Source organism: Notamacropus eugenii, chromosome 3 (genome assembly GCF_028372415.1).
Source record: "Notamacropus eugenii isolate mMacEug1 chromosome 3, mMacEug1.pri_v2, whole genome shotgun sequence".
NCBI classification, from domain to species: Eukaryota; Metazoa; Chordata; class Mammalia; order Diprotodontia; family Macropodidae; genus Notamacropus; species Notamacropus eugenii.
In genome coordinates, this window is record NC_092874.1 from 281,559,604 (window position 1) to 281,584,503 (window position 24,900).

Sequence of the window (24,900 nt, forward strand, 5' to 3'; positions counted from 1 at the left end):
TGATTTGGTCTTCACAGCAACCCTGGGAGATAGGTGTTATTATTTTCATCACCATTTTATAGTTGAAGAAACTGAGGCAAACAGAGGTTAAGTGACTTTCCCAGGGTCACACAGCTAGGACGTGTCTGAGGTTAGATTTGAAGTCAGGTCTTCCTGACCTTAGGCCCAGTCCTCTGTGTACTGCAGCAACCCCTAGCTGCCTCTTGGACATGCCATTAACCACTTTGCCTTTGGTTCTTCATCTGTAAAAGAGAAAGTTGAATTTGAGTTCCCTTCCAGCTCTAACTCTACAAACTTACATTTCCAGACATATTTTACAGAAAATCCCTTTGGAGACATTGCTCCTCTTCATGCCGTCTCTATTCCAGCCCATGTAGCCACTCTGGTCTGCTTGCTGATTCCTCAGATTGGTCTTCCTTCTCCTACCTACCTGCCATTGCCCAGGCTGATCCTTTCTCACTTGCATTTCTTAGAGTCTGTATTTTCCTCTAAGACTCAGCCCAAGTACTTCTTCCTCCAGGAAGCCTCTTCTCATATCCACTCTTTGTACCCTTCCTTCTCAGATTTTATTCTATTTATTTAGCAGTTCATATATTGTATCCCCCAGGAAAATGTAAGCTTCTTGAGGGCAGACCCAGCTTTCATTTTTGTCTTTGCAGCTACAAGGCCTAGATATTGTAGATGCTTGATAACTGCTCATCCCCCTGACAGAATGAAGGTCAGACAACTCTTTTATGTGCAGTGTTTGTATGCTGGTGACCTCAATTTAGTGATAGAAAATCTCAGGAGAGCTCTGGAATTTGGCTACAATATTCCTGCAAGTTTTCCTTTTGGGATCTCTTTCAGTAGGCAATCAGTGGATTCTTTTAATTTCTATTTTACATACTGGCTGTATAATATCAGGGCAGTTTTCCTTGATAATTTCTTGAAAGATAATGTCTAGGCTCTTTTTTTGATCGTGGCTTTCAGGCAGTCCAATAATTTTTAAATTGTCTGTCCTGGATTTATTTTCCAGGTCAGTTGTTTTACCAATGAGATATTTCACTGTCTGCTATCTTTTCATTTCTTTGGCTTTGTTTTATAGTTTCTTGATTTTTCATAAAGTCATTAGCTTCCATCTGCTCCATTCTAATCTTTAAGGAATTATTTTCTTCAGTGAGCTTTTGGATCTCCTTTTCCATCTGACCAGTTCTGCTTTGTGGGAGATTCTTCTCCCCATTGGCTTTTTGAATCTCTTTTGCTATTTGGATTAGTCTATTTTTTAAAGTTATTTTCTTCAGCATTTTTTTGGGGTCTCCTTTAGCAAGCAGGTGACTTGTTTTTCATGATTTTCTTGCATCACTCATTTTTCTTCCCAGTCTTTCCTCTAATTCTCTTACTTGATTTTCAAAGTCCCTTTTGAGCTCTTCCATGGCCTGAGACCAATTCATATTCTTCTTGGAGGCTTTGGATGAAGGAACTTTGACTTTATTGTCTTCTGTTTGTATGCTTTGGCCTTCCTTGTCACCAAAGTAAGATTCTATGGTCTGTGTCTTTTTCCAGTTTTTACTCATTTTCCCAGTCATTTACCCGACTTTTGAGCTCTTTGTCAAGGTAGTTCTCTACTTCCAATGGGGATACAGGGTGTACTGTCAGCTGCCCGATCCCCCAACAGTCTGTGGGACTAGAGCTCCAGAAGTGGTGGCTGCTGCTGCCCCTCCTGCTGCTTCTCCTCAGCGTACTTCTCTGCCCCTTCCGCAGCCCTGGCAACCACTCTACTCCCACTGACCTTCCAATTTGTCCTCGACGTTTTGGGGTCATGAAGTCTGGAAACCACCGCAAGTGTCTGAGATTCAGTCTCCCCACCGCCTGCTCAGGTCCCTTCTGTGCCAGTGCAGCCCCAGATGCACTGTGCTCTGCTCCCAGCATGGCATGATAGACACTTCCTGGCGACCTTCCAGGATGTTTTGGACTGGAGATTTGCTTCATTCCATCATTCTGTGGATTCTGCAGCTCCAGAATTTGTTTAGAGTCATTTTTTACAGGTATTTGGCTGAGTTTGTGGGGAGAGTGCTAGCAAGTCCTGGCTGTTTCTCTGCCATCTTGGCTCTGCCTCCCTCACAAGAGCTTTCAGGATACAGGGACAGATCTGACTTCTAGCATGTGCTCTGCCACCAACATGACAAATCAGATGATACAGTCAGACACCTGCACCTGTCTGGTGATGGTATCACTGCCCTATCCCAGAGGGGCTCAGTAAATGTTGGTGGAATGAATGAATGAGTAAGCCACAGGCCAAGGATCTGGGCTTTGAGTGGTGTAGGAACTTTCTCTGCTAAGACAGATGTCTGCTTCTTTCAAGGGCCTCAGTTTCTTCCTCTGTAAAATGAGGAGGTTAGACAAACTGACCTCTAAAGTTTCTTCCAGTTCTTGAATCAGTGATTCTAAGTGTCCCCTGGTTCAGTTAATACTTGTACCTCTAGCAGGACTGCACGTCAGGCATTGGTAAAGCACTTCTTGGATGAGGCACTGGGGATACGTGGGCAAAAGTGAAACTGCCCCTGCCCTCAAGGAACTTTTAAAATAAAAATAAAATAAACATTTTGTTTATTTATTTTATTTAATTTTAATAGTATTTTATTTTTCCCTCCAGTTGCATGTCAAGAAAAATTTTCGTATTGATTTTTACAAGATTGTCAGTGCCAAATTTTTCTCTCACCTTCTTTCCTCCTCTTCTGAAAATGATAGGCAGTTTAATATAGCTTATACCTGTGCTATCATGTAAAAAATATTTCCATATTAGTCACAGTTGTGAAAGAAGAAACAGATCAAAAGGAAAAAAAGAACTCAAGAAATAACAAAGTAAATAAAAAATGTGCATCAGTTTACGTTCAGATATGGATGGCATTTTCCTTCACGAGTCCTTTGTGCTTGTCTTGGATGGTTGTGTTGCTGAGAAGAGTTGGGTCAATCACAGCTGATCATCAGACGATGTTGCTGATATTATGCATAATGTTTCCTGGTTCTGCTCTTTTCACTTTGTATTAGTTAGTACAAGTTTTCCCAAGTTTTTTTGTAATCTGCCTGTTTATCATTTCTTATAGCACCATAGTACTGCATTACATCCATATACTGCAGCTTGTTCACTCATTCTCCAGTTGATGGGCATCCCCTCCACCACCAATTCTTTGCCACCATAAAAAGAAATGCTCTACATATTTTTGTACATTTGGGTCCTTTTCCCGTTTTTATGATCTCTTTGGGATACAGACCCAGTAGTGGTGTTGCTGGATCAAAGGGCATGCACAGTTTGGTTGCCTTTTGGGCATAGCTCCAAATTGCTCTCCAGAATGGTTGGATCAGTTCACAACTATGAAGAGTATAGCAGTATCCCAATATTGCCACATCTTCGAGGAGCTTACATTGTAATGAGTGACACCACGTGAACATATATTAAGCCTATAGAAAATAGATAAAAAATAAGTGTTAGGTAATTAGGTAAGGGAGGAGCATGAGTTGAGTCTTTTAGGAAGTGAGGGATTCTGAGGCTCAGATAACTTTCTTTTCGAAATGCTTTCTTAACTGCATGTCTTCTTTATAGTCTAAGAGAGGGACACTTCTCTTCATTCAAAAAGTCAGTGAGAAATCCTTCTCATTCTTCACTTCTCAGTTCAGGTCCCACAGTCTCCATGAAGGCTTCCTGGGAGGCTGTGTGGTCCATGGAAGGAGCACCTGCAGACTTTATAGTCAGAGGGCCCACTTCTGATGCCTACTGCCTGCTGAGAGTACTTGGGAAAGTCACCAGATTCACAGGGCCTCAGTTTCCTTATCTGTATCTAATCTGAAGGGATTTGATTGGATGAACCCAGGTCTCGTCCATCTCAGTCCATGATCCTTCCTGTTTTTTGGGCTGTTCTTTTGCCCTTGTCACATTCTCTCTTGTATCTTAATTAGATCACAAGCTCCGTGAGGTGAGGGACTGCGAAATTTGCCCTCTGTATAACTAGTACAGTGATATGTTAAGTGTTACATGCTAAGGAAGCATTTGGGTGCAAAACAATTAAGTGTTTGTTGAATTAATTCTCTGTGTTTCTGCCATCAGCGCTGGTGAGTGAGGGTGATAGGACAAGGTGACTGGAACAAAGTGACCAAAAGACAGTAAGATTTTGTTTAAGGATGTTACGAAAAGGGTATTGCCTTAGCAGAACTAGGGAAGAACTGGTTTTCAGAGATTGCTCCTAATCTGAACTCTCGTTACCTTTGTATCTGCTGCAAATTGAATGAATCCCATGCATAGCTCAGAATGATTCATAGATAGATTTCAGGATACCCTTGAAATTGTGTGGAAAAAAAATTACATCTTTATTTCAGTAGAATTGGTTGACTTTTGTAATCAAATGGATTCTCTTTTCTGCACTTAAAAACATGATTCTGTGCAGTGATCCATCTAGGTTTTAGTAGCCTATGAAAGGGATCCAGGATACCCCGAAAGTTAAGAACCTCTGCTGTGACCCAGTCATTTGGGGAATACTGCTGTCCTCCAGCTTGTGCCTGTGGACACTTCTCTGCCTCCCTGAAAGATGCATTTAGTTGTGTTCTGTGAGTCATATAGGAAGTGTAGATTCCATTCTGCATTTGGATTTTTGCCTTTAGAGGCATGGGTGTGTCAGATCAGGTTCACTTTCCTTGAAGAGTGGTAGGTTTGCTTTGGAAAAGTCTATTGTAGCATATCCTGTTCTGTATTAAAATAAGCTTTGTAAACGATGGCTTCTGTAAATGGGAGAAGTCAGTTGCAGACCCCCCCCAAAGCAGACAGATGCATCTCTGATGGTAGGCACAACAGCGGCTTGGGAAACCTTTAGAAACTCATTTCGTTTTCTGAAAATGTATTGGTGCATCAGCGCTGCTATAAACAGGAAGGTAAATTCAAGCCCAAGATGCTAAAAGCAGCTGCTGAGACATACAGAGAGTTTTGTTGTTCCTGTGGGAGCCCTGTGGGCCACGTTCTGTGTGCGCCTTCTGGGTTTTTTCCCTCTTCTTTTCCAATTGAAATTTGGTGCTACAGAACACAGCGGCAATTACTATTTAATCACTTGCTCTGTTTTATTTTACATTTCAGCTAATAAATGGAAAAACAGGTCATACCGATTATCTGACAGAAGCCCAGAAATCTCGAATTAGCTGCTGTTGTCTGGGTCCAGACCTGCGCTACGTGGCATTGGGAGAAGAAGATGGGTCCATCAAGGTAGGTACTGACCTCTTTGGCCTTCAGGATTCTGGATCGTTTAGTTTCACAGAAAACATGTGTCTCTTCTGGCAATGAGAGTGCCAAACACAATGTGGCCATCTGCTGCTGCTTTGTTAAGGTTTTAAAAGAGCTGTTTGGATGTGAATTTTTTATACTGACATCTCTGCTTTTGACCTTCCCCAGTTTTGTTTGTTTTTCTTGTCTGCTTTTCTCAATCTCTGCCAGTTCTTCCAGTTTATCTTCTCAGAGATCCCCTAAGACAAATGGCCAGAAGGCCATTTGTCTTCTCTGAGATCATTCACCCTCCAAGTGAGGCTATGCCAGTAACTCTCCATCTTGGCTTTAGAAAGGTGGAAAGTTCTTGAGGGCTGGGCTCATTTTGTTTTTTTGTCTGGCCCAGGGCCTGTCACTTAGTAGGGGTGTAAACAACCCTGACCTTAACCCTAAATGCACACTTGTGGAGTTGGATTCGTGAAGCTGACTAGTGAGGTGTGATAATGGAGTGGAATGAGCCCTGGCTGCACATCTTCCTTGTGTGACCTTGCGTAAGTTCCTTAGCCTTTCTGAGCCTTGGTTTAGACTTGACTTAGTTTCCCTACCTGTACAATGAGGATAAGGATATTATTAAGATGTTCATATGATCAGAAGATTCTAGAGGTAGAACTGAGGCCAAGTCCCTTATTTTACAATGACGGAAACTGAGGCCTGCAGAGGTCAGGTGATTCAATGAATGACTTTCTCGCCTGGTTAGGTCTTCCTGACCCTGAACCCTGCTCTTTGTACCATCTCCCCCAGCTCTCTTTGACTTCAAGGTGTCTTACCAAAAATCCTTCCCAACACACTGAAGTGTCCTGTATCTGTCTCCGAATCCATCTATTCATCAGTAGGAATCACCAAGTCACATAAACTGCCTTCCTACCCACATGCCTTCAGCTTGGAAGGTCCGCCTCTAGCTAGGCGAGCTTTTATTTTGAATGTTAACATTTCTCTGTGTTCATGTCTATCTTGGTTTTCCTTAGGTCTCTGGGCAAATGGGAATTTGAGTCAGGAACAGAAATCATGTTTTCTGTGGCTCATTTATTGGCTCATTCAGGAAGCTGTTGACCCACTTATTACTTCTATCCTATTATCTACCTCCTTTGGTTCTTGGAGTTGGGTCAAGAGTCCCCCTGTTAGGTCAGAGGGACTGCCCTGTGACTGTGCTAGATCAGGGTCTGGTGTAAGGTGTCTGTTGTACCACTTTTACCCTGCTCACTTACCTCTGGGCTGAATTTGTGATCTTGGGCTTGAAACCTGCTGTAGTTTTTCCTCAGACTTGCCCATCACTGCTTAGTCTGGTGCTCTTCTTAGATCTCTTGAAGTAGTTGTAGTTGAGTCTGGGTAACATGCCTCTACCTAGGCTACCATCTTGGCTGGTCTCTAGGGCTCTCAGAGTTGGAAAGGACCTCAGGGGCTTATCATGGGATCAGGGTTGTGGAGAAGAAAGAGTGTTGGACTTGTAGGAAATGAGGTGAATTGGATTGAATGGATGGAAGTTGCCTTGGGCAAGTCCTTAATCTTGAGCCTTAGTATTCTTATCTGTAAAATGGGAATTTTAGGATTTCAAGCTAGACCTTAGAGATGATCTACTTCAAGGTCACACTTAATAGATGGAGAAATAGAAATCGATAGACATTAAGAGACTTGCCCCAGGCCCCATAGAATAAATGGCAGAGTCAGAGTATGACCCAGATCATTTGACTTCATATCAATGGGGTTGTCCCTCAGAATATTATGTAAATACTATGTATTCTTCACTATGTAAAACCTTCTTTGTAGAGTAATTGTTAGGATTAAATGAGGAAGTGCTTATAAAGTTCTTTCTAAACTTTTTTCTTTTTTAGAAAATAAGTTTTCATTGATATTTTTTGGTTTTTGACATCACATAGTTACCCTTAGTATCTCTCCTCCTTCTCTCAGACAACTATCCCACATGACAAATAATACAGCCAGGTGGTGCATTGGTTAGAGTGCTGGGATTGGAGTCAGAAAGGCTCCTCTTTGTGAGTTCCAGTTCGGTCTCAGACACTTCCTAGCTGTGTGCCCCTGGGCAAGTTATTTAGCCCTGTTTGCCTCAGTTTCCTCATCTGTAAAATGAGCTGGAGAAGGAAACAGTAAGGCACTCCACTGTATCTGCCAAGAAAACCCCAAATGGGGTCGCAAAGAATGGGGTCACAGCTGAAAAATGACTTAACACTAAACAACAAATTGTTTAGAGAGGAAAAAAACCAGCATGGCCTATCAAAACAGAAAACAATTAAAAGCATGTTTAGGGCTCTGAACTTTCTTAAATTTTCAAGCATTGTATCAGTTACTGTAATTAGCATTAGAGAAATAAAGTGGGAGGAGTAGATACAGAGCCGACTTGGGGTCAGGCAAGCCTGTGTTCTGTGCCTGCCTCTGACCCAGTGGTGGTTCGACCCTGGACAAATCACTCTAGTGCTTTAGGTAGCTCTTGAAGGCTCCAGTCTGTAGGGCAGGTGCTGATTTTATTAGGGATATCATTATCGTCTAGTCCACCATGAACCTAAGTGGGTGTCTCCTCTATCACATCCTTTGCAAGGGCCACCTCTCTGCCCTCTGAGGTAGCCCATTCAGAGGATCCTAAACCCAGAGCTAGGAGAGATCTTTGAAGTCATCAAGTACAGTCCTCTCATTTTTACAGGTGAGGAAACTGAGACTCAGAGAGGGAAAGAGACTTATATAATAGGATCTTGGATTTAGAGAAGGAAGGGATCCTAAAAAGCTTATCAGGCCCAGTACCCCCACTTTACAGATAAGGAAACTGAGGCCCAAAGAGGTTGAGGGATAGGATGACACATAGGAATTCATATCCCTTTCCTCTTTTATCCATCTCAAATGCTGTCCTCTCTTTAGAGGCAAAATCTAGGGTGCCACCTGTTTGGTGGATTGGTTATTAGACTTCTCACAAAGACTGCTGGTTCCAGTCACTATCTGTAGTCATTCCAGTCTGAGGCAGCCTGCTTTCTGGGGGGGGTAGGGACCTTTCCTTTGTGTGTCTTAGGCTTGACACAAAACTCCCCAAGAATGCTGTCTATTCCCTTCTGCCTGATATCCTGAGGCCTCTGCGTTCTGTTCATGTACAGAAGTGCTTTCCTCCAGGTAATCTTGGTGTGCTTTTCCACTTTGAAGATTTTAGAGCTCCCCAATGGAAGAGAGTTCAGGTCTCGAATGGGGCATGAGAAAGCTGTACGACGGGTCCAGTTCACCTCCGATGGGAGGACCCTTATTTCAAGCTCTGATGATTCTACAGTTCAGGTGAGTCAGATGAAGTGGGATTGTAGTTTTGTGGGACTTGGGCTCCCTTGACTGGCACATGAACACTAAAAGTGTTGAAAAGCTAGATTGGATGTATTGGGGTCACATACAGAGATGATGTGAAAATCCTTTGTGTGGTGTTTTCCAAACTATTTTGGTCTCTAGAACACTTTTTCAGCCAAACTAATATTTAACATGGAAGGAAATAAATTCTAGAGATTACCATGTTATGTACAAATTAGAAATCAAATTAGGAGATTAAGTTAAAAAGGATGATACAGTTATTTACCTGATAGTATCTATACCCTGTTTATAAGCTCCGTGTATGCTCTGGAAGTGTAGATGCCCAAGGATGGCAATGCCTAGTTTAGTGTAATTCCTTCCTTTGGTGTTGTAGATGAAACAGCTGATTTTAGAGCCTCTGATGGACAGAATGAACAAAGAGGTTTCCACCAGCTCCATCTAGCATGGCTTGTAGTTCAGTAGATACTCTTTTACTGACTCCATCTGTGTATCACTAAATGTTAAGTGCCTCCTGTGTCCCAGGCACTGGGCCAGGTGCTGGAGAACAGCAAGCATTTATTAAGTACCTACTGTGTCATGTACTACAATAACAATATTGGAAGATGGCAAACCATGTGTACCAGGCACCGTTTATGGACCTGAGGATACAAAAATAAATCAGTCAGAAAGTATTAATTATGTGCGTACCATGTGCCAGGCAGTCTGCTAGGCACTGAAAATAGAGACAAAGATGAAGCAGTCCCTGCCCTCCAAGAGCTTCAACACAAGGTAATTTGGAGGGGAGGGCACTAGGGACTGCACAAACTGGGGGATGGGGCGCTCCAGCCCGGCCGACTTTTGCAGAAGGGCACATGCTGCTGGAGGGATGAGCCCAGCGATGAGCCCAGACTGATCCACTCTTTTCCATCCTATAAATGGCCACATTTGTTTTCTGTGCTAATCAGGTGATACCTGCAGTGTAAAGAACTCTGGTTTTGCCGTTAGAGAACTCAGGTCTGAATAATGAAACTGGGCCTCAATTTACTTAACTGTAAAATGAGAGAACAAGATGATCTCTGGACTTCTTCTGGCTCTAGGGCCTTACGTTAATTCTAATAAAATTTTTATTAAATCAGATTTATTTATAAATTTATATATTATATGTTTTATAAATTATACATATATATAATAATAAGTTTATTAAATTTTCTTAAAAATGAGGAAAAACCTCTTCTATAGCCTTCCTTCCATATTGGGAATGGGGGTGGGGGGTGGGGGAAGAAAACAGAATTTCTGCGTTGGCCACGTCTAAAGCTCTCTCTCCTTTTGCACCCGAGTCCATCCCTTCTCTGCCAGAGGCTGGCTGCGGGTTTCATCGTGGATCCCTTGGAGTCATAGCTCGCCATCTTCCAGTATTGTCTTTGCTGTACAAATTGTCCTTCTGATTCTGCTCCCTTAACTCAGTGTCAGTTCATACAAGTGTTCCAAAGTTTCTCTGAAACTGTCCCCTTCATCGTTTCTTATTGCACAACAGTATTCAAGCACATTTGTCTGGCCACCCTCCAAGCGATGGGACCCTCTTAGTTTCCAGTTCTTTGCCAATGCACAAAGAGCTGCTTAGAGATATTTTTACACATAAGCTGTTTTTCTTGGATGTCTTTGGGTGTAGGTTTAGTGGTGGTACTTTTGGGTCAGAATATATGAGTACTTTAGCATCTTTTGGGGGCAAAGTTCCATGCCACTTTTCAAAATGCCTGAACCAAACCACAGCCCCACCAACCACATACAAATGGGTCCATTCTCCTGCAGCCCCTCCAACATTGGTCATCCTTTTCGGTCAACTTTGCCCATCTACTTATGTAGTATTAATTTTAACTGAATGGAGTTTGGTCAGGCAGTGTGGGTACAGATAGTTTTAGGGTCAGGATGCCTTGGTTCTATCCCTGGGTGACCTGAGGTGAGTGATTTCATCTTCAAGAGCCTCAGTTTCCTAGTCTATAAAATGAGAGAGGGTCACTGAAATCATGCTCCCATGAGCATCGGCTGTTAACTTCAAGATTCCTTGAAGTTAAGATGCCTAAGTGTGATTAAGTATGATTCTAAAACCTATTTTTCAATTTATGATCTCAGGCTGTGATAAGAAATGACAGTGGGGATATGTTGTTGGGACTTTCTTGGTGGGTAGTTTTGGTTCTTAGAGAGGCCACCTTGTTCACCCCAGATATGTCTAGTATGGTACAGTGCATCAGCCTTGGAGGCAGAGGCCCTGGGTTCAAGCCCCACCTCTGATGCTTTCTATTTGCGTGATCTTGGGCAGGTCACAAGACCTCAGTTTCCTCATCTGTAAAATGCTGGCTGAGGTCCCTTCCAGCTCATGAGCTGTTATGATCTTATCAGTGCAGCTTATAATTGGTATTATTTTTTTCATTGTAGACCCATAGATAGTTTTCTTTCAAAGAGATCTTATTTTATTGGTGCTGCTTATGTTCAGAGGCAGTCTTTTTTCAGAATATGGTCATAAAATCATAACATCTAGAGCTGCAAAGGGGATAGTTTAGTCCTGTCCTTTGACTTTAGTGATGAAGAAGCTTAAGGCCTGGTGAGCTCCTCTGCCCATAGGCACACAGGTGGCAAGCAGCAGAATCTGACCAAGAAAAGTCAGCCCTCGCAAGTGGCTATTCAGCCTTTCCTTGAAGGTCTCGAGTAAAGTAATTAATTTTCTTTGTCTTTTTTCTTATCAGTAGAGAGAGCTAATAAAAATAATTTCATTTTCCCCCTTTCTGACATAACAGAAGTACCCTGGCTTAGTGAATAGAGCCGGCCTTAAAGCCAGTTTGATCTGGGTTCAGACCTTGCTCTGACATGTGGGTACTGGTTGTTTGACCCTGGCCCCTGAGAACAGCTCCTGTTTATAGGAAGCTTTGAAGTTTCCAGTGCACATTGCACATGTTTTCTCACTTGATCCTCACGACAATCCTGGGATGTGGAGAAGCTGTTATTATCCCCATTGCTCTCCTAGGTAAGAACTTTATTGCTAACCTCCCATCCCATAACAGCTCTGACACAAATACATGCCAGAGAGGGTAAATCAGCAGCTGAGTGCGTTGTTTGGATCAGGCTGAAGTTTTCTAACAGACATGATTCACTTCTTTAACCCAAGAGTTCTACTTTTCTAGAGCAAAAAGATGATTTAAATGCATAAGATAAAACACACAGGATTATAAAGGACACGAATTATACTGAAGTATTCTTATTGATATTTTTAAAGTTCATCAGCTCCAGGTTAAGAGTCCCTGTTCTAAGCCTGAGGTGCTTGAATTGGTGCAGGGAATTTCCTCACCTGGGAATGAAATAGCAGGTCTAGTCCCTAACGCCATCCTGAGGCAGCAAAGTGCAATAGAGTCAAGAGTCTTGGATGGGAATACTGATGCAGCACTAAACTCAAGTCACAAGACCTCTCTGAGCCTCAGTTTCATCTTCTATAGAATGGGAAATAATGTCCTTATTTGTACTTGGATTGTTTGCCTCACAGGGTAGTTGTGAGGAAAGCAGTTTGTAAGCCTGAAGGTACTCTGTAAAGGTGAAATAGGGCAGCTAGGTAGCGCCAAAGTTCACAGAGCACTGAGGCCTGGGGTCAGGAAGATTCATCTTTGTGAGTTCAAATACAGCCTCAGACACTAACTAGCTGTGTGACCCTAGGCAAGTCACTTTACCCAGTTTGCCTCAGTTCCCTCATCACTAAAGTGAGCTGGAGAAGGAATTAGACCACTCCAGTGTCCTTGCCAAGAGAACCATTGGGTCATAAAGAGACAAAAATAACTAAAAAGCGACTAAACAACAGAGGCAAGATGCTATCATTCCTTTGAAAAATAAAATGACCATATTTGGGGTGTGTGATCCTAAAAAGAGTCACTCATTTTTTTTTTTTTAACATTTATTTTCACACAATTTTGGATTACAAATTTTCTCCCCTTTTATCCCCTCCCCCCGCCCAAACCCGAGCTTTCTAATTGCCCCTGTGACCTATCTGCTCTCTCCTCTATCCTCCCTCCCTGCCCTTGTCTCCGTCTTCTCTTTTGTCCTATAGGACCAGATAGCTTTCTTGACCCCTTAACCTGTATTTCTTGTTACCCAGTGGTAAGAACATTACATTTGGTCCTAACACTTTGAGTTCTAACCTCCTTAGCTCCCTCCCTCTCCACCCCTTCCCCTTGAAAGACAGGCAATTCAACATAGGCCATATCTGTTTAGTTTTGCAAATGATTTCCGTACTAGTTGTGTTGTATAGGACTAATTATATTTCCCTCCATCCTATCCTGTCCCCCATTACTTCTATTCTCTTATGATCCTTTCCCTCCCCATGAGTGTCGACCTTGTATTGCATTCTCCTCCCCACGCCCTCCCCTCCATCCTCCCCCCCACCCTGCTTGTGCCCCTGTCCCCCACTCTCCTGTATTATGAGATAGGTTTTCCTATCAAAATGAGTGTGCATTATATTCTTTCCTTTAGTGGAATGTGATGAGAGTAGACCTCATGTTTTTCTCTTGCCTCCCCTCTTTATCCCACCACTAATAAGTCTTTTGCTTGCCTCTTTTATGAGAGATAATTTGCCCCATATAACTTCTCCCTTTCTCCTCCCAATATTTCTCTCTCACTGCTTGATTTCGTTTTTTTTTTTTTTTTTTTAGTATATGATCCTATCCTCTTCAATTCACTCTGTGCACTCTGTCTCTATGTATGTGTGCATGTGTGCATGTGTGTGTGTGTGTACTCCCACCCAGTGCCCAGATACTGAAATGTTTCAAGAGTTATAAATATTGTCTTTCCATGTAGGAATGTAAACAGTTCAACTTTAGTAAGTCCCTTATGATTTCTCTTTGCTGTTCGCCTTTTCATGGTTCTCTTCATTCTTGTGTTAGAAAGTCAAATTTTCTTTCCAGCTCTGGTCTTTTCATCAGGAAAATTTGAAAGTCTTCTATTTCATTGAAAGACCATTTTTTCTCCTGAAGTATTATACTCAGTTTTGCTGGGTAGGTGATTCTTGGCTTCAGTCCTAGTTCCTTTGACTTCTGGAATATCCTATTCCATTCCCTTCTATCCCTCAATGTAGAGGGTGCCAGATCTTGTGCTATCCTGATTGTATTTCCACAATACTTGAATTGTTTCTTTCTAGCTGCTTGCAATATTTTCTCTTTCACCTGGGAATTCTGGAATTTGGCCACAATGCTCCTAGGAGTTTCTCTTTTTGGATCTCTTTCATGCGGTGTTCTGCGGATTCCTTGAATATTTATTTTGCCTTCTGGTTCTAGAATCTCAGGGCAGTTTTCCTTGATAATTTCATGGAAGATGATGTCTAGGCTCTTCTTTTGATCATGGTTTTCAGGTAGTCCCAGAATTTTTACATTGTCTCTCCTGATTCTGTTTTCCAGGTCAGTTGTTTTTCCAATAAGATATTTCACATTATCTTCCATTTTTCAAATCTGCGTGGTATGTTCTGAGATATCTGTCTTTCTCAAAAAGTCCTTAGCGTCCATCCATACCATTCCAGTTTTGAAAGATCTATTTTCTTCAGTGAGCTTTTGAATCTCCTTTTCCATTTGGTTAATTCTGCTTTTGAAAGCATTCTTCTCCTCATTGGCCCCTTGCCACCTCCCTTGCCAGCTGAGTTAGGCTAGTTCTCAAGGTGCCAATTTCTTCAAGATTTTTTTGGTTCTCCTTTAGCAGGGAGCTGATCTGCTTTTCATGCTTCTCCCTCATTCCTCTCATTTCTCTTCCCAGTCTTTCCTCCACCTCTCTAACTTGATTTTCAAAATTCCTCTTGAGCTCTTCCATGGCCTGAGCCCATTGGGTGGGCTGGGACACAGGATCCTCGATTTCTGTGTCTTTGCCTGATGGCAAGCCTTGTTCCTCCCCATCAGAAAGGAAGGGAGGAAGTGATTTTTCTCCGGTAAAGTACCCTTCAATAGTTTTATTTCTTTTCCCTTTTCTGGGCATTCTCCCCAACCAGTGACCTGACCTCTGAATGTTCTCCTCACACCCACCTCGCCTCCTGGTCCTCCCAGCCAGTGTTTGGGGACTGAGCGAGTCACTCATTTTAATGAAGAATTTGGGGTCCAAAATTTGAGCTTTAATATATTTTAATAAAATATTTTGGTTTCCTAGTTTAACTTCAGATACTTAGAATCTTAAAAAAAAGTCTAAGTCATACCCTACCACTCCCCAAAGTCATAAACGAGCTCTTTTTATTTTTTGTGGAATCTATTAAAAGAATAAGATACCATGGGTGAATTTTGCATCCAGATGGAGGTTGGCTAACTAATGTGACCCCTGGTGTGTTCATATCTAGACCAAGGCACTTGACTCCTGAGCTCAGCACATGCTTATCTTTCTTCTCCTATGAATGTCTTTGAAATGGATAAAATCAGACCACAGATAGGAACGAAGCAGATGAAATTTTGCCAGCCAGCTGTTTGCCTGTCTTTCCTGTTGGAAGATAAAGTTAGAGTTTTATAACTAGCTTGAAGTTCAAGGTCTCCCAGCCAGAATGAAGCCCTGGTGATTCTCTCTTAGAAGCTTGCTTTCCCCTGCTCAGGTTCTTTTTAAGTGAGGGAACGTTCCCAGAAATGTAGATCCTTATAATAAAACTCTTGCTTGAGGTTTCATGAGAAATGGCCTATCTGAGATTCTAAAAAAGCCACATAATGAGGAGTGATTGAAAGGAAGGAAAGTTGTCCTGTAGAGCTGAAGACGTGATCCTGACCTGGTCACAGTGCTTAGATCTCAGAAGGCTGAGGTCAGTTTCAGTAAGTGTTCGTGTAAAGCTAGAATGACCAGTGTTTGCATCTGGGCCACAGATGAAGAGAGTGCTGGTTTCTAAAAATATTTTAATGAGAGGCCTTTGAGCCAGGAAAACTCAGATTCAGGTGCTGCATCTGACATCAGCTGGCTATGTGACCCAGGCAAACCACTGTCCCACTCATCTCTTTAGGCAACTCTGATTTATGACTTGCTGAGAGACTGATTTATTTGGATTAAAAAAAAGATTCATTGACAGTAAACAAAATAATTCATTAATTGGTTGGTTGATTTTATTTTTGTTGTTATTTCAGTGATGTCTGAATCTTTATGACCCTGTTTGGGATTTTCTTGGCAAAGATACTGTAGTAGTTTGCCATTTCTTTCTCTAGCTAATTTTATAGATGAGGAAACTGAGGCAAACAGGTAAGTGACTTGCTCGGTGTCACAGTAAGTGACTGAGACGGAATTTGAACTCAGATTTTCCTGATTTCCAGGTCTAGTGCTCTATCCCAGGCCTTTTAAAACTTTTCCCACTGCCTCCTTTTGTTGGTGTTGCATGGCCTGAGGGCATGTACAAAATGCATGCTTTGTGTTCCGAACCAAGGCTGCAGTGAAGTTGCCTGGTGCAAGCGCTGCCAGAAACACCTTGGATTCATTACAAGTTTGATTTTTAATTAATTTTTAGTTGTTGCATGTTCAGAAACCTTTTATTGTTGCCAAATTTTTCACAGTTTAAGAAGCAGTGCTCTATCCATTACACCACCTGGCTGCCCTATTTTATTTTAAAATATGTTAGCAATTTCAAATTTGAGCTTTAATATATTTCAAAATAGTATTTTATATAAAATTATTTTGTTTTTTAATATATTAGAGGATCCCCAATTCTCCGTTAAAATGAATGTGATTCTGCTGTGGTAAGAGGAAATTTGTGCCTCTGGCAGTATCCAATGCCAGTAAAATCACAAGTCCAGCTTCTAGCCCTATGACCTGCACAGTTATTAACAAATGTGACTATTCTGGTACAGAAAGAAAACCAAAGAGCAAAATGAGGAATTTACATGAAACTGAACTTCTTTTAAGTATAATTTAAGAGATTTTCATTGAGATCTTCTATTTTTTACATCTTCATGGTTATCTCCAACATCCCCCATCTTCCCCAGTCCCAGCCAGCTGTTCCATATAACAAATAGAATTTTTTAAAGACAAAAAAAAGAAAAGAAATGGAGCCAAGATGGTAGAATGTTAGGAAGCAAAGTAATGAGTTTTACTCCACAAATTCCTCCTAAGAATCTAAAAATGCACCAGACTGAGTCTTGATAGAGAAGTCCACAAAAAGTCGCAGTGATTTCTTTGTCTGGCCCAACTAGGAACAGAAAGACACACATGGAGCTTTGTAGACTCACACCAGGTCATGGAGATGAGGACAGGGCTGAATTGACTTGGCAATTGCCCACTACTCTGTTCTTAGTCACAGATCCATAGTGGACTGAGAAGGGAACCTGTATACAGGGTGTAGCATTCCCAGATGGGGAGGGCCTAGGTGGTGTAGGGAGAAAGTAAGTTCAGAAGCCAGCAGCAGTGTAGCAGTGTGAGTCAGACCCCAATCTCAGAAGAGGGTCTCACTTCCAGCATCTCACCTACCTATGGAGGAATACTGAAGGCAGGAATGCCAGACCACAGGCGAATCTACAATTCTGCAGCTCTGAGCCAGCAGAGCTTCCAGATGGCCAAGAGGGGTGGAGTCCTGCAGTGGCTTTCTTTCACAGAACTATATCAAAGTCAGAATTTTTCAGTGCTCATACCAAGGGGACCAAATAATTTTGCCCTGAATCAGACCACTTTGGGAGCACTGAAAACGTGGAGTTCCTCAGCCTGAACTATCCCTGAGATCCTGAAATAACATATCACTCTAAACTCCCCAAAAGCTCAAACCTTTCTTTCAGAAGTGCCAGAGTCCAGTTCTAAGTTCAAGTCTGAATTCAGAAAGTAGGCTGGAAGAATGAGAAAACAAACACACAAAAGAACCACACCATAATGAGCTATTATGTCAGAATGTCAAGATACCTATCCAGAAGGAGAGAATGACTCCAAAATGTCTGTAAGCAAGGCCTCAGAGAAAAACACAGCTTGAGCACAAACCCAACCAGAATTCCCGGGACGGATGAAGCAAGTGTAAAAAAAAAAAAGAATTGAAAAATGTTTTTGTAGATGGTTGTGGAGTGCTTGAGGTTCTTTTACTTCTCTGTCAGGAGGTAGATAGCGTATTTCATCGTTAGTCTTCTGGAATCCTGGTAGGTCATATGCTAATAGGAGTTCAGAACAACAGTATTCTATCACATTTATATATCATAATTTGTTTATCGATTTTCCAGTTTATGGGGATATGTACCCCCTCAGTCCCATTCTTTGCCACTTTAAAAAGAACTATAAATATTTTTGTACATTGTTAGAGTTTGTTTTACTTAGGACTAATCCCTCATTTAACCTATTCTCCTTCTAACTCCTCCTTCCCTCTTCCCCTCATATTTTCCTGTTGAGTGAAATCTATTTCTGTACTCAACTCTGTGTGTGTATATCTGTATCTGTGTGTGCGTGCGCATGCGTGCGTGTATGTGTGGGCATGCATGTGTGTGTGTGTTCTTCTTTTGAGCAGCTCAGATGAGAATGAGGTTCAAGCGTCAGCCACTCCTCCAGTTTCATCCTTGTTCGTCAAGATGTCTGCTTGTGCATAAAATAATAATAGCAGTGATGATGAGGATGATAAGGATATCTTTCTATTCTCAGTGCTTGGTACATAACAGGAGCTTAATAAATGCTTTGTGTAGGGGTCAGCTGACCAGTCCAGAACACTAGGGGTTTTCAGTTAATTCACATCTGTGGTTTTGCAAAGATTTTTGTAGTTCAGAAACCTGGATAAGTAATTTGTGTTATTTCCACCACTAAACTTAATTGTCCAACATTTATCAAGTACCTGCTCTGTGTTAGGCCCTGGGGAGGCAAAGATGAAAGCAAAGTAGTCCCTGCTCTCAAAGGGCTTATGTTCCATCAGGGAAGACCACACATCCACATCTAAGCACGTACAGTATACATAGAGGACACACATAAAGTAGGTTTGGGAAGGAGGGCCTGAGTGACTGGGGCGTAGGTGTGGGGGGAATGTCATGGAGTGAGAGGCAGATGTGAGGAGGGAGGGCATCCGAGGCATGGGGCACAGTCCATGCAAAGTTACCAAGACTGGAGATGGGATGTAAGGAACATCTTGGAGACCTGTAGAGTCAGGTTGCAGAGTGTGTGAAGAGGAGTGCTGTGTGATAAGCCTGGGAAGGTGGACCAGAGTCAGATCCACAAAGGATTTTAAATATCAAAGAGGGGCTTGTATTGGATTCCAGAGCGTTTGAGAGCTCCTAGAGCTTTTTGAGCGGGAGGCATGAAAGGAGCAGATCCTTGCTTTTGGAATGTTGCTTTTAAGTGTCTCGGGATCTGAACTTACATCTTCCCTATTGAACATCTGCCACTGTCCACTGTACCACAATGCCTGTAGACGTGAAAAGCACATTTCTCTGTCAGGAGGCACAAAGGTATGTATATCCAAGCAGGGTTCCTAACAGATGACTTTATCCCTTGGCTCGTAGGTGTGGAACTGGCAGTCGAAGGAGTTTGTGTTTCTCAAAGCGCATCAAGAGCCTGTGAAGGACTTCCAGCTCCTGCAGAATTCACGGCTTCTGACCTGGTCTTTTGATGGCACAGTTAAGGTAGCTGGAAGCTCTGGTGGCCATTGTTTCTGTTGGCATACTCGCCAGTCACCTGGATTACTTTGTAGAAACTGCATTGATTTAAGTCAGAGACCTGAATGTTTGTGGTGTTGGGGAGTCTCTCCAGGGCCACTGTCCCCCACGTCAGGGGTTTCTATTGGTGTCCTTTCTTCTGCATTTAGCTTCAGGGCCCTCCGAGCTGCAAGAAAGTTTGAACAGAGATTTTGTCATACCTATTGTTTCTTAGCTCTGTTGGCTTCTAGCTCTTTAGATTAACTGATTGGAAAAAAATCACAGCTCATGTGTTACGCCTGGAATTAATCTCTTCTATTCCTGAGTGGGCTCACAAATTCAGAGTGTTCTTGCCACATTCCTCCCCACCCCCCAATTTTCTTTTAAAGGTTTGGAATATCCTTACTGGCAAGGTAGAGAAGGACTTTGTTTGCCACCAAGGTACAGTTTTGTCCTGTGGTGTTTCTCCAGATGGCACCAAGTTTTCGTCTACCTCTGCTGACAAGACTGCAAAGGTATTTTGGTGAATTGGGATTGACATGGGGGTGAATTGGCCTTGTTTAGACAGCAGTGGATCAGGTGCTGGGTGTGGAGTCAGAAAGACCTGAGTTCCAATTCCACCTCTGATGAGAGGTATTTTACCTCTGCAAGCCCAAATTGCTTCCTAAGACTTATCTATGAAGTCATAGTTAGATTATGGTTTTCTTTGGTGGACGGAGTTCCCTCACACTGATATTTTGTATGTCTACTGGGATCAAAATACATACATCCTGAGGCCCTTAATCCTGTATGATTTGATTAGTTTTTCTGTGTCACTTATTGTTCTGATGCGTTCTCTAAGATAGATGGCAATTCCTGGGTTGCGTAGTCTAAATAGTTTTTCCACTGCTTATGAAAGAGCTATCTACTTTTTTAAAAACCTTTTTTCTCCCCTAGATTTGGAGCTTTGAGAGTCAGTCCTCTCTTCATGAGCTGCGGGGTCATGAAGGCTGTGTGCGATGCTCTGTCTTCTCTGGGGACAGTGCCCTCCTGGCCACAGGAGACGACAATGGAGAAATCAGGGTACGGCTCTCGGTGCCATGCTCCTGCTGCTTCTCTTGATTATTGTCTAGGGGGTCAGCACCCTTGTGACCCCTTCCCCAAGATCTTGAGCTTGTTGCATTCATCCTTGTTTGGTCTTCTGGAAGGTCCTGCGCATGCTGTTTTCACAGCCTTGACCCACATCAGAGGGGGATCCATTTGAGATCAGGGCCAAACGTTTCCTTGGGGTGGGGTGGGGCAGGCCCAGTCATTTGCTATTGCTTTCTGTCTTAGAACCCTGGTAGTGGGAGCTTGGAGGAGTCATCCTTACTCTAAATGTGCCTGGGCTCAGTGTTTTTTGGAAGAATTAGAGGGGAAAATAATTCTTTAAAATGTTCCTTTGTCTTCTCAAATAACAAATGAATGCTTTTTCGAGAAGAAAGAAGGCAAGCCCAATCGTTCTGAATTCTTTGACCATGCAATAGGTAGCCCAAGGGCTCTCTCCAGGGTCTGCTCATCTGCACAGTTTGTTCATCAGTGGAGGAAAGATGAGCATTTCAGATGTTGAGCATGCAAGGCTTTGGGAGGTAAAGGGTAGGTGTGGCTGCTGCCGGATGGCCCTCATTTCTCTGTGGTTCAGGAAGTGCGTGTGTCTCTCCAACCCCTTTTGGCTGTGCTAAGACCATATGTTTATGCTACAATGCTTCTTCAGGGGAGCCATGACTGCACTGAAGGGATGCTCGACCTTTCCATACCTCTTTGTCCTAGCTAACTTTTGTCCCTGCCCTTCCCTAAATCACTGTGAAACATGACGGAGATTTTCCTGTGAGACCTTTAACATTATCCCTGTAGCTAGGTGTCAGGGAACACCTGCTTCTGGGGAGGGGGAGGCTGCTGGTGGTGCCCTTGAGCTTGGCAGTTGTGAGCTACAGTGAGCTGTGCCAGTCAGGAGTCATCCCTGAGGCAGTGCCAATGAGGTGAGGCTGCTTAAGGAGGGGTCAGGCAGCCCAGGTCATAAATGCAGTGAGTCTGAGATTCTGTGCCGCATGGGTTAGCAGTGGGGTTGGACTTGTGAGTGGTGGCTGTAGCACTTCTAGCCTGGGTGACATAAACCCAGTGTTAAAAAGCCAGCCACCTGACCCTGTAACAGAGCCAGGCCATGGGTACCAGTGCACCAGGGAGTAGGCCATTTGTATGCCTTGCTGCTGCCACATGACCAGAGTACTGGTCTTTTCCAATCAAATCTCTTGCCAGTCTTTCTGTGCCTTGATACTGTGCCCTCCAGCTTCCCTGGCATTACCATCTGCCTTGCCATTGCTCCCTGAGACTTGCAAAAGAACCTTCCTCTCTACGTTGCCTCACTTGGTGAGAGCCAGCCCTGCCTCACCCTCCTCTCACTATCACGGGTACTTAGTTCAGTTCTGGTGCGTAGTCAGTGCTGAATAAAGTCTCTGCCACTTCATGCCATTCTTGTTTCTTTGATGGCGCCTGCTGATGTAAACTTGGATATAGAGGGCAGTGCTCACATGGAAGGGCTTCAACTGGGATGTGGCACAGTGGAAACAGAGCCAGAGAGGTCTGGGTTCAAGTCCTGCCTTTGAACCATACCTGACATGTGACCCTGGGCAAGGCCCTTGCCTTCTCAGGGCCCTGACCTGTGTCTGGGGAAGGAACTCCCTGCCCCAGACACCAGAAATCACCAGGAGATTGCCTGTCTATATGTCTGTGACACAGCTACTGTGTATCTCATATCCTCATATACACTGTCTGCACAGACAAACCCAATTACACGAGGAGTCTCTGTCAGAAGTGGGTCTTGAACTCATGTCTTCATGCCTGTGAGGTCTCCTCTCCATGCACTTTGTCGCAGCTACCTCATGCAAATTAGAGACAAGATAAATTCAGGTAACATTTTGTGGGAAGGCATCAGACAAGGCTTCATAAAGAAGGTGATGCTTGAATTGAATCTTAGGGAAATCCAGAGATTCTTTTCTAAGAGGCAGAGGTAAGAAAGGGTGTTTGAGGCATGAGGCACAGCCAGCAGCAAAAGTATGGAGTTGGGGGATGGAGGGTTGTGTATGATGGCTGGAGAGGGCTGATTCTGGGCAGGGTTTTTTCCCTATTTCTGTGATAAGTTTGTGTAGCATCTTCACATGTTGTGCAGGAAAAGTTGAGTCTTGTCAGTTTTCTTTTCTTCACCTATGCTGCTGTTTGGAGGATCCTCCACCTGGGTGGAAAGTCCAGGGAAGGGGAGGCAGCCCTCACTTAGAAGCAGCTTTGGTTCCTATTGCTTCCACTGATGCCCTTCTTTGTGTGTGTGTGTGTGTGTAGATATGGAATGTCTCCACCGGTGAGCAGCTTCATTCCTGTGTTCCTGTGACTGTGGAGAAAGGAGAGGCGACCTATGTGGGCTGGGTGACTGACCTCCACTTCTCTCCTGATGGCAGAATGCTTGTGTCAGCCGGTGGCTATCTGAAGGTAAGGCCATTCTAAGTGGGAGAGAGATGGAGCCAGGCTGTGAAGGGGTCGGGGGTTTATTGCATTGGACCCCCATGATGACTGTGAGGCAGGCAGCTAGGACAGGGGTTATTATTGCTTTCCTATAAACGAGGGGCAGCCTTGGTATAGTGGAGAAAGAGCTGGTCTGGGACTCAGGGAGATTTGGGTTCATGTCCTGCCACATACCAGTTTTATGGTCTGAAGCAAGTCACTTAACCTCTCAGTGTACACAGGCAGCTCTCTCAAACTCACCAGTTACAAAGCAGGTGCTGGACTGCATTGGTTCAGAGTTTGCTTCCTGGGTGCTCCCTGCCTCAGTGATACCACAGGTACAAGCTAAAAACAGTTATAGAGATCACGAAACTTGGAGCCACCTGGGCACTGGAGCACCTTCTTTTAGAATCTTTTTGAAAATTTAAATTTAATATAATAAGAATTAAATGTTTGTTTTGAATTTAACAAATACCAAATAAAATGGGCATTTCTGAACACACAATAGAGGAGGGAACACACTGTGGCTTGGGGAGGGTATGATGTGGCACTCTCATCAGAGTTGTGGCCTGTCCACTGACTGTGGTCAAACTAAGGGAAATTGGAGTGGGTTCAGTATCGAGGGCTGTGGATGGTTATCAGGAGACTCTGCATGCCCTGACCTCTCCTCCCTACCTTGCACACATGTACACACATGTGCATGTATACACACACAGCTCTCTGAGGTGGCCTGCGTAGTGTTACTAGGGATATTGAAAGAGGAGGAACAAGGCCGGGAATTTTAAGTCCTGTGGGTCATTTGGGTGTCTTGTGGGAGTTTGAATTGATCCAAGATGGAATGTAAGACCCCAGGGGAGCCTCCCACCCATGAAAATAGTGCCATGGCAATATATGCCCCATCCCTTGGGGGCATCTGTGTATCTCTGATATGGCTCAGGAAAGAAAGTACCTGTGCTGACATGGCCCTACCCTCTGCACCTAGCAGGGAGAGGCAGTGTGCAGTAAATCATATGCCTTGGCGTTGTGAGAGAGACTTGGGTCTGAACCCCAACTCTGATAATTGCAGGCAAGTCCCTTCTCCTCTTTCTTTCTACTCATCTGTAAAATAGAAACAATCATACTTGTGCTACCTGCCTATCTTTGTGAGGCTTTGTCAACTTTGAGGTGTTATATCAGTGTCTTTGCTGTGGTTCTTGCTGCCCCTTCGTGGCAGAGGGTAGGCTCTGGGAATGCCCTGGAAGGAATGCCCAGGGTCTTTCTGAGAGTACTTGAGACCACATTTCTGCGATCCCACCAGAAGGACGTAGGCCCAGATCCCAAATGGACTACTCCTAGTTCAGGGTTTTCCCACTGCCCTGGGTTTGTTTGGAGTCAGGTGGAAGAGCACCAGGTGCCAGGCTCAGACCTGCCACCTCCATGTGTGATTCTGGGTAAGATGTTTAATATTTTGTAACTTCACTTTGCCCAGTCTGTGAGGCAGCGGTGATTGCACTTGTGGGAGGGGAGCTGTAAGGCCCACATGAGCTAATGAGCTGGCTATATTTATTCTTAGGTCTATTGTGTTTTTTTTTCCTGATAAAACCCAAGTCTAGAAAAGAATTGTGGTTCATTAAGGACTCTGCCTAATTGGGTTCCAGTTAATTAAAGTTTTATCATATAGGAAATCTCTCTTTATACAATAGGTAAATTAAGGTATGTTTGTCATTTTGAGATTGTTTTACGTAGTTTGTAGGATGGCAAGGACTGTTTTTGTCTCTGTGTCCCTTATGCTTAGCACAGTGCCTGGTACATGTGGGCTCTTAATCAATTGACTTGAATTGAATTGCTTCATAGATTCTAGAGCCAGAAGGGACCTAGAAGGCCAGCTCTCTCATTTTATAGATGAAGAAACTGTGGCCCAAAGAGAAGCAGTGACTTGCTCAGGTTGCCTTGGCAGGAGGCATCAGAAAGAGAGGAACTTAGGTCTTTAGATGCCAGGTTCTGCTCTTTCACTTGGTCTGAGGAAGCTTCTTGGTCTCATTTAAATGAGTTATATTTTGAGTTATAAAAAATCCCATTGCCACCTGGTCATTCTCAGGGTACAGATATTCCCCTTAGGAAGAGTTGGTGCCCTGGCCCCCATGTGCCAGGAAGAGTAGCACGTGTCTCTTGCCTCAGACATTTCATGGCTGGATAACTTTGGGCAGGGCTCTTCACTGCTCAGTCTCTCAGTTCCTTGTCTTTAATCATATTTTTTCTTGTTATTTTCACTACTTACACAGTCTTACCTTAATACAAATG

General features: G+C 43.3%; 1 protein-coding gene across 3 annotated transcripts in view; it reads left to right on the forward strand.

Annotated features, from left to right (window-relative positions):
• APAF1 (apoptotic peptidase activating factor 1) overlaps nt 1–24,900 on the forward strand; it is a 93,374-nt gene that overhangs the window by 60,572 nt on the left and 7,902 nt on the right. For 2 of the 3 annotated variants that reach the window (XM_072655654.1, XM_072655652.1), the window contains 6 exons: nt 5,099–5,224; nt 8,420–8,545; nt 18,979–19,098; nt 19,500–19,625; nt 20,047–20,172; nt 22,462–22,608. In XM_072655654.1, the coding sequence (XP_072511755.1) occupies nt 5,099–5,224; nt 8,420–8,545; nt 18,979–19,098; nt 19,500–19,625; nt 20,047–20,172; nt 22,462–22,608 (771 nt within the window). The remainder of the gene's footprint in view (nt 1–5,098; nt 5,225–8,419; nt 8,546–18,978; nt 19,099–19,499; nt 19,626–20,046; nt 20,173–22,461; nt 22,609–24,900) is intronic. The other variant, XM_072655653.1, reaches the window with a different exon arrangement.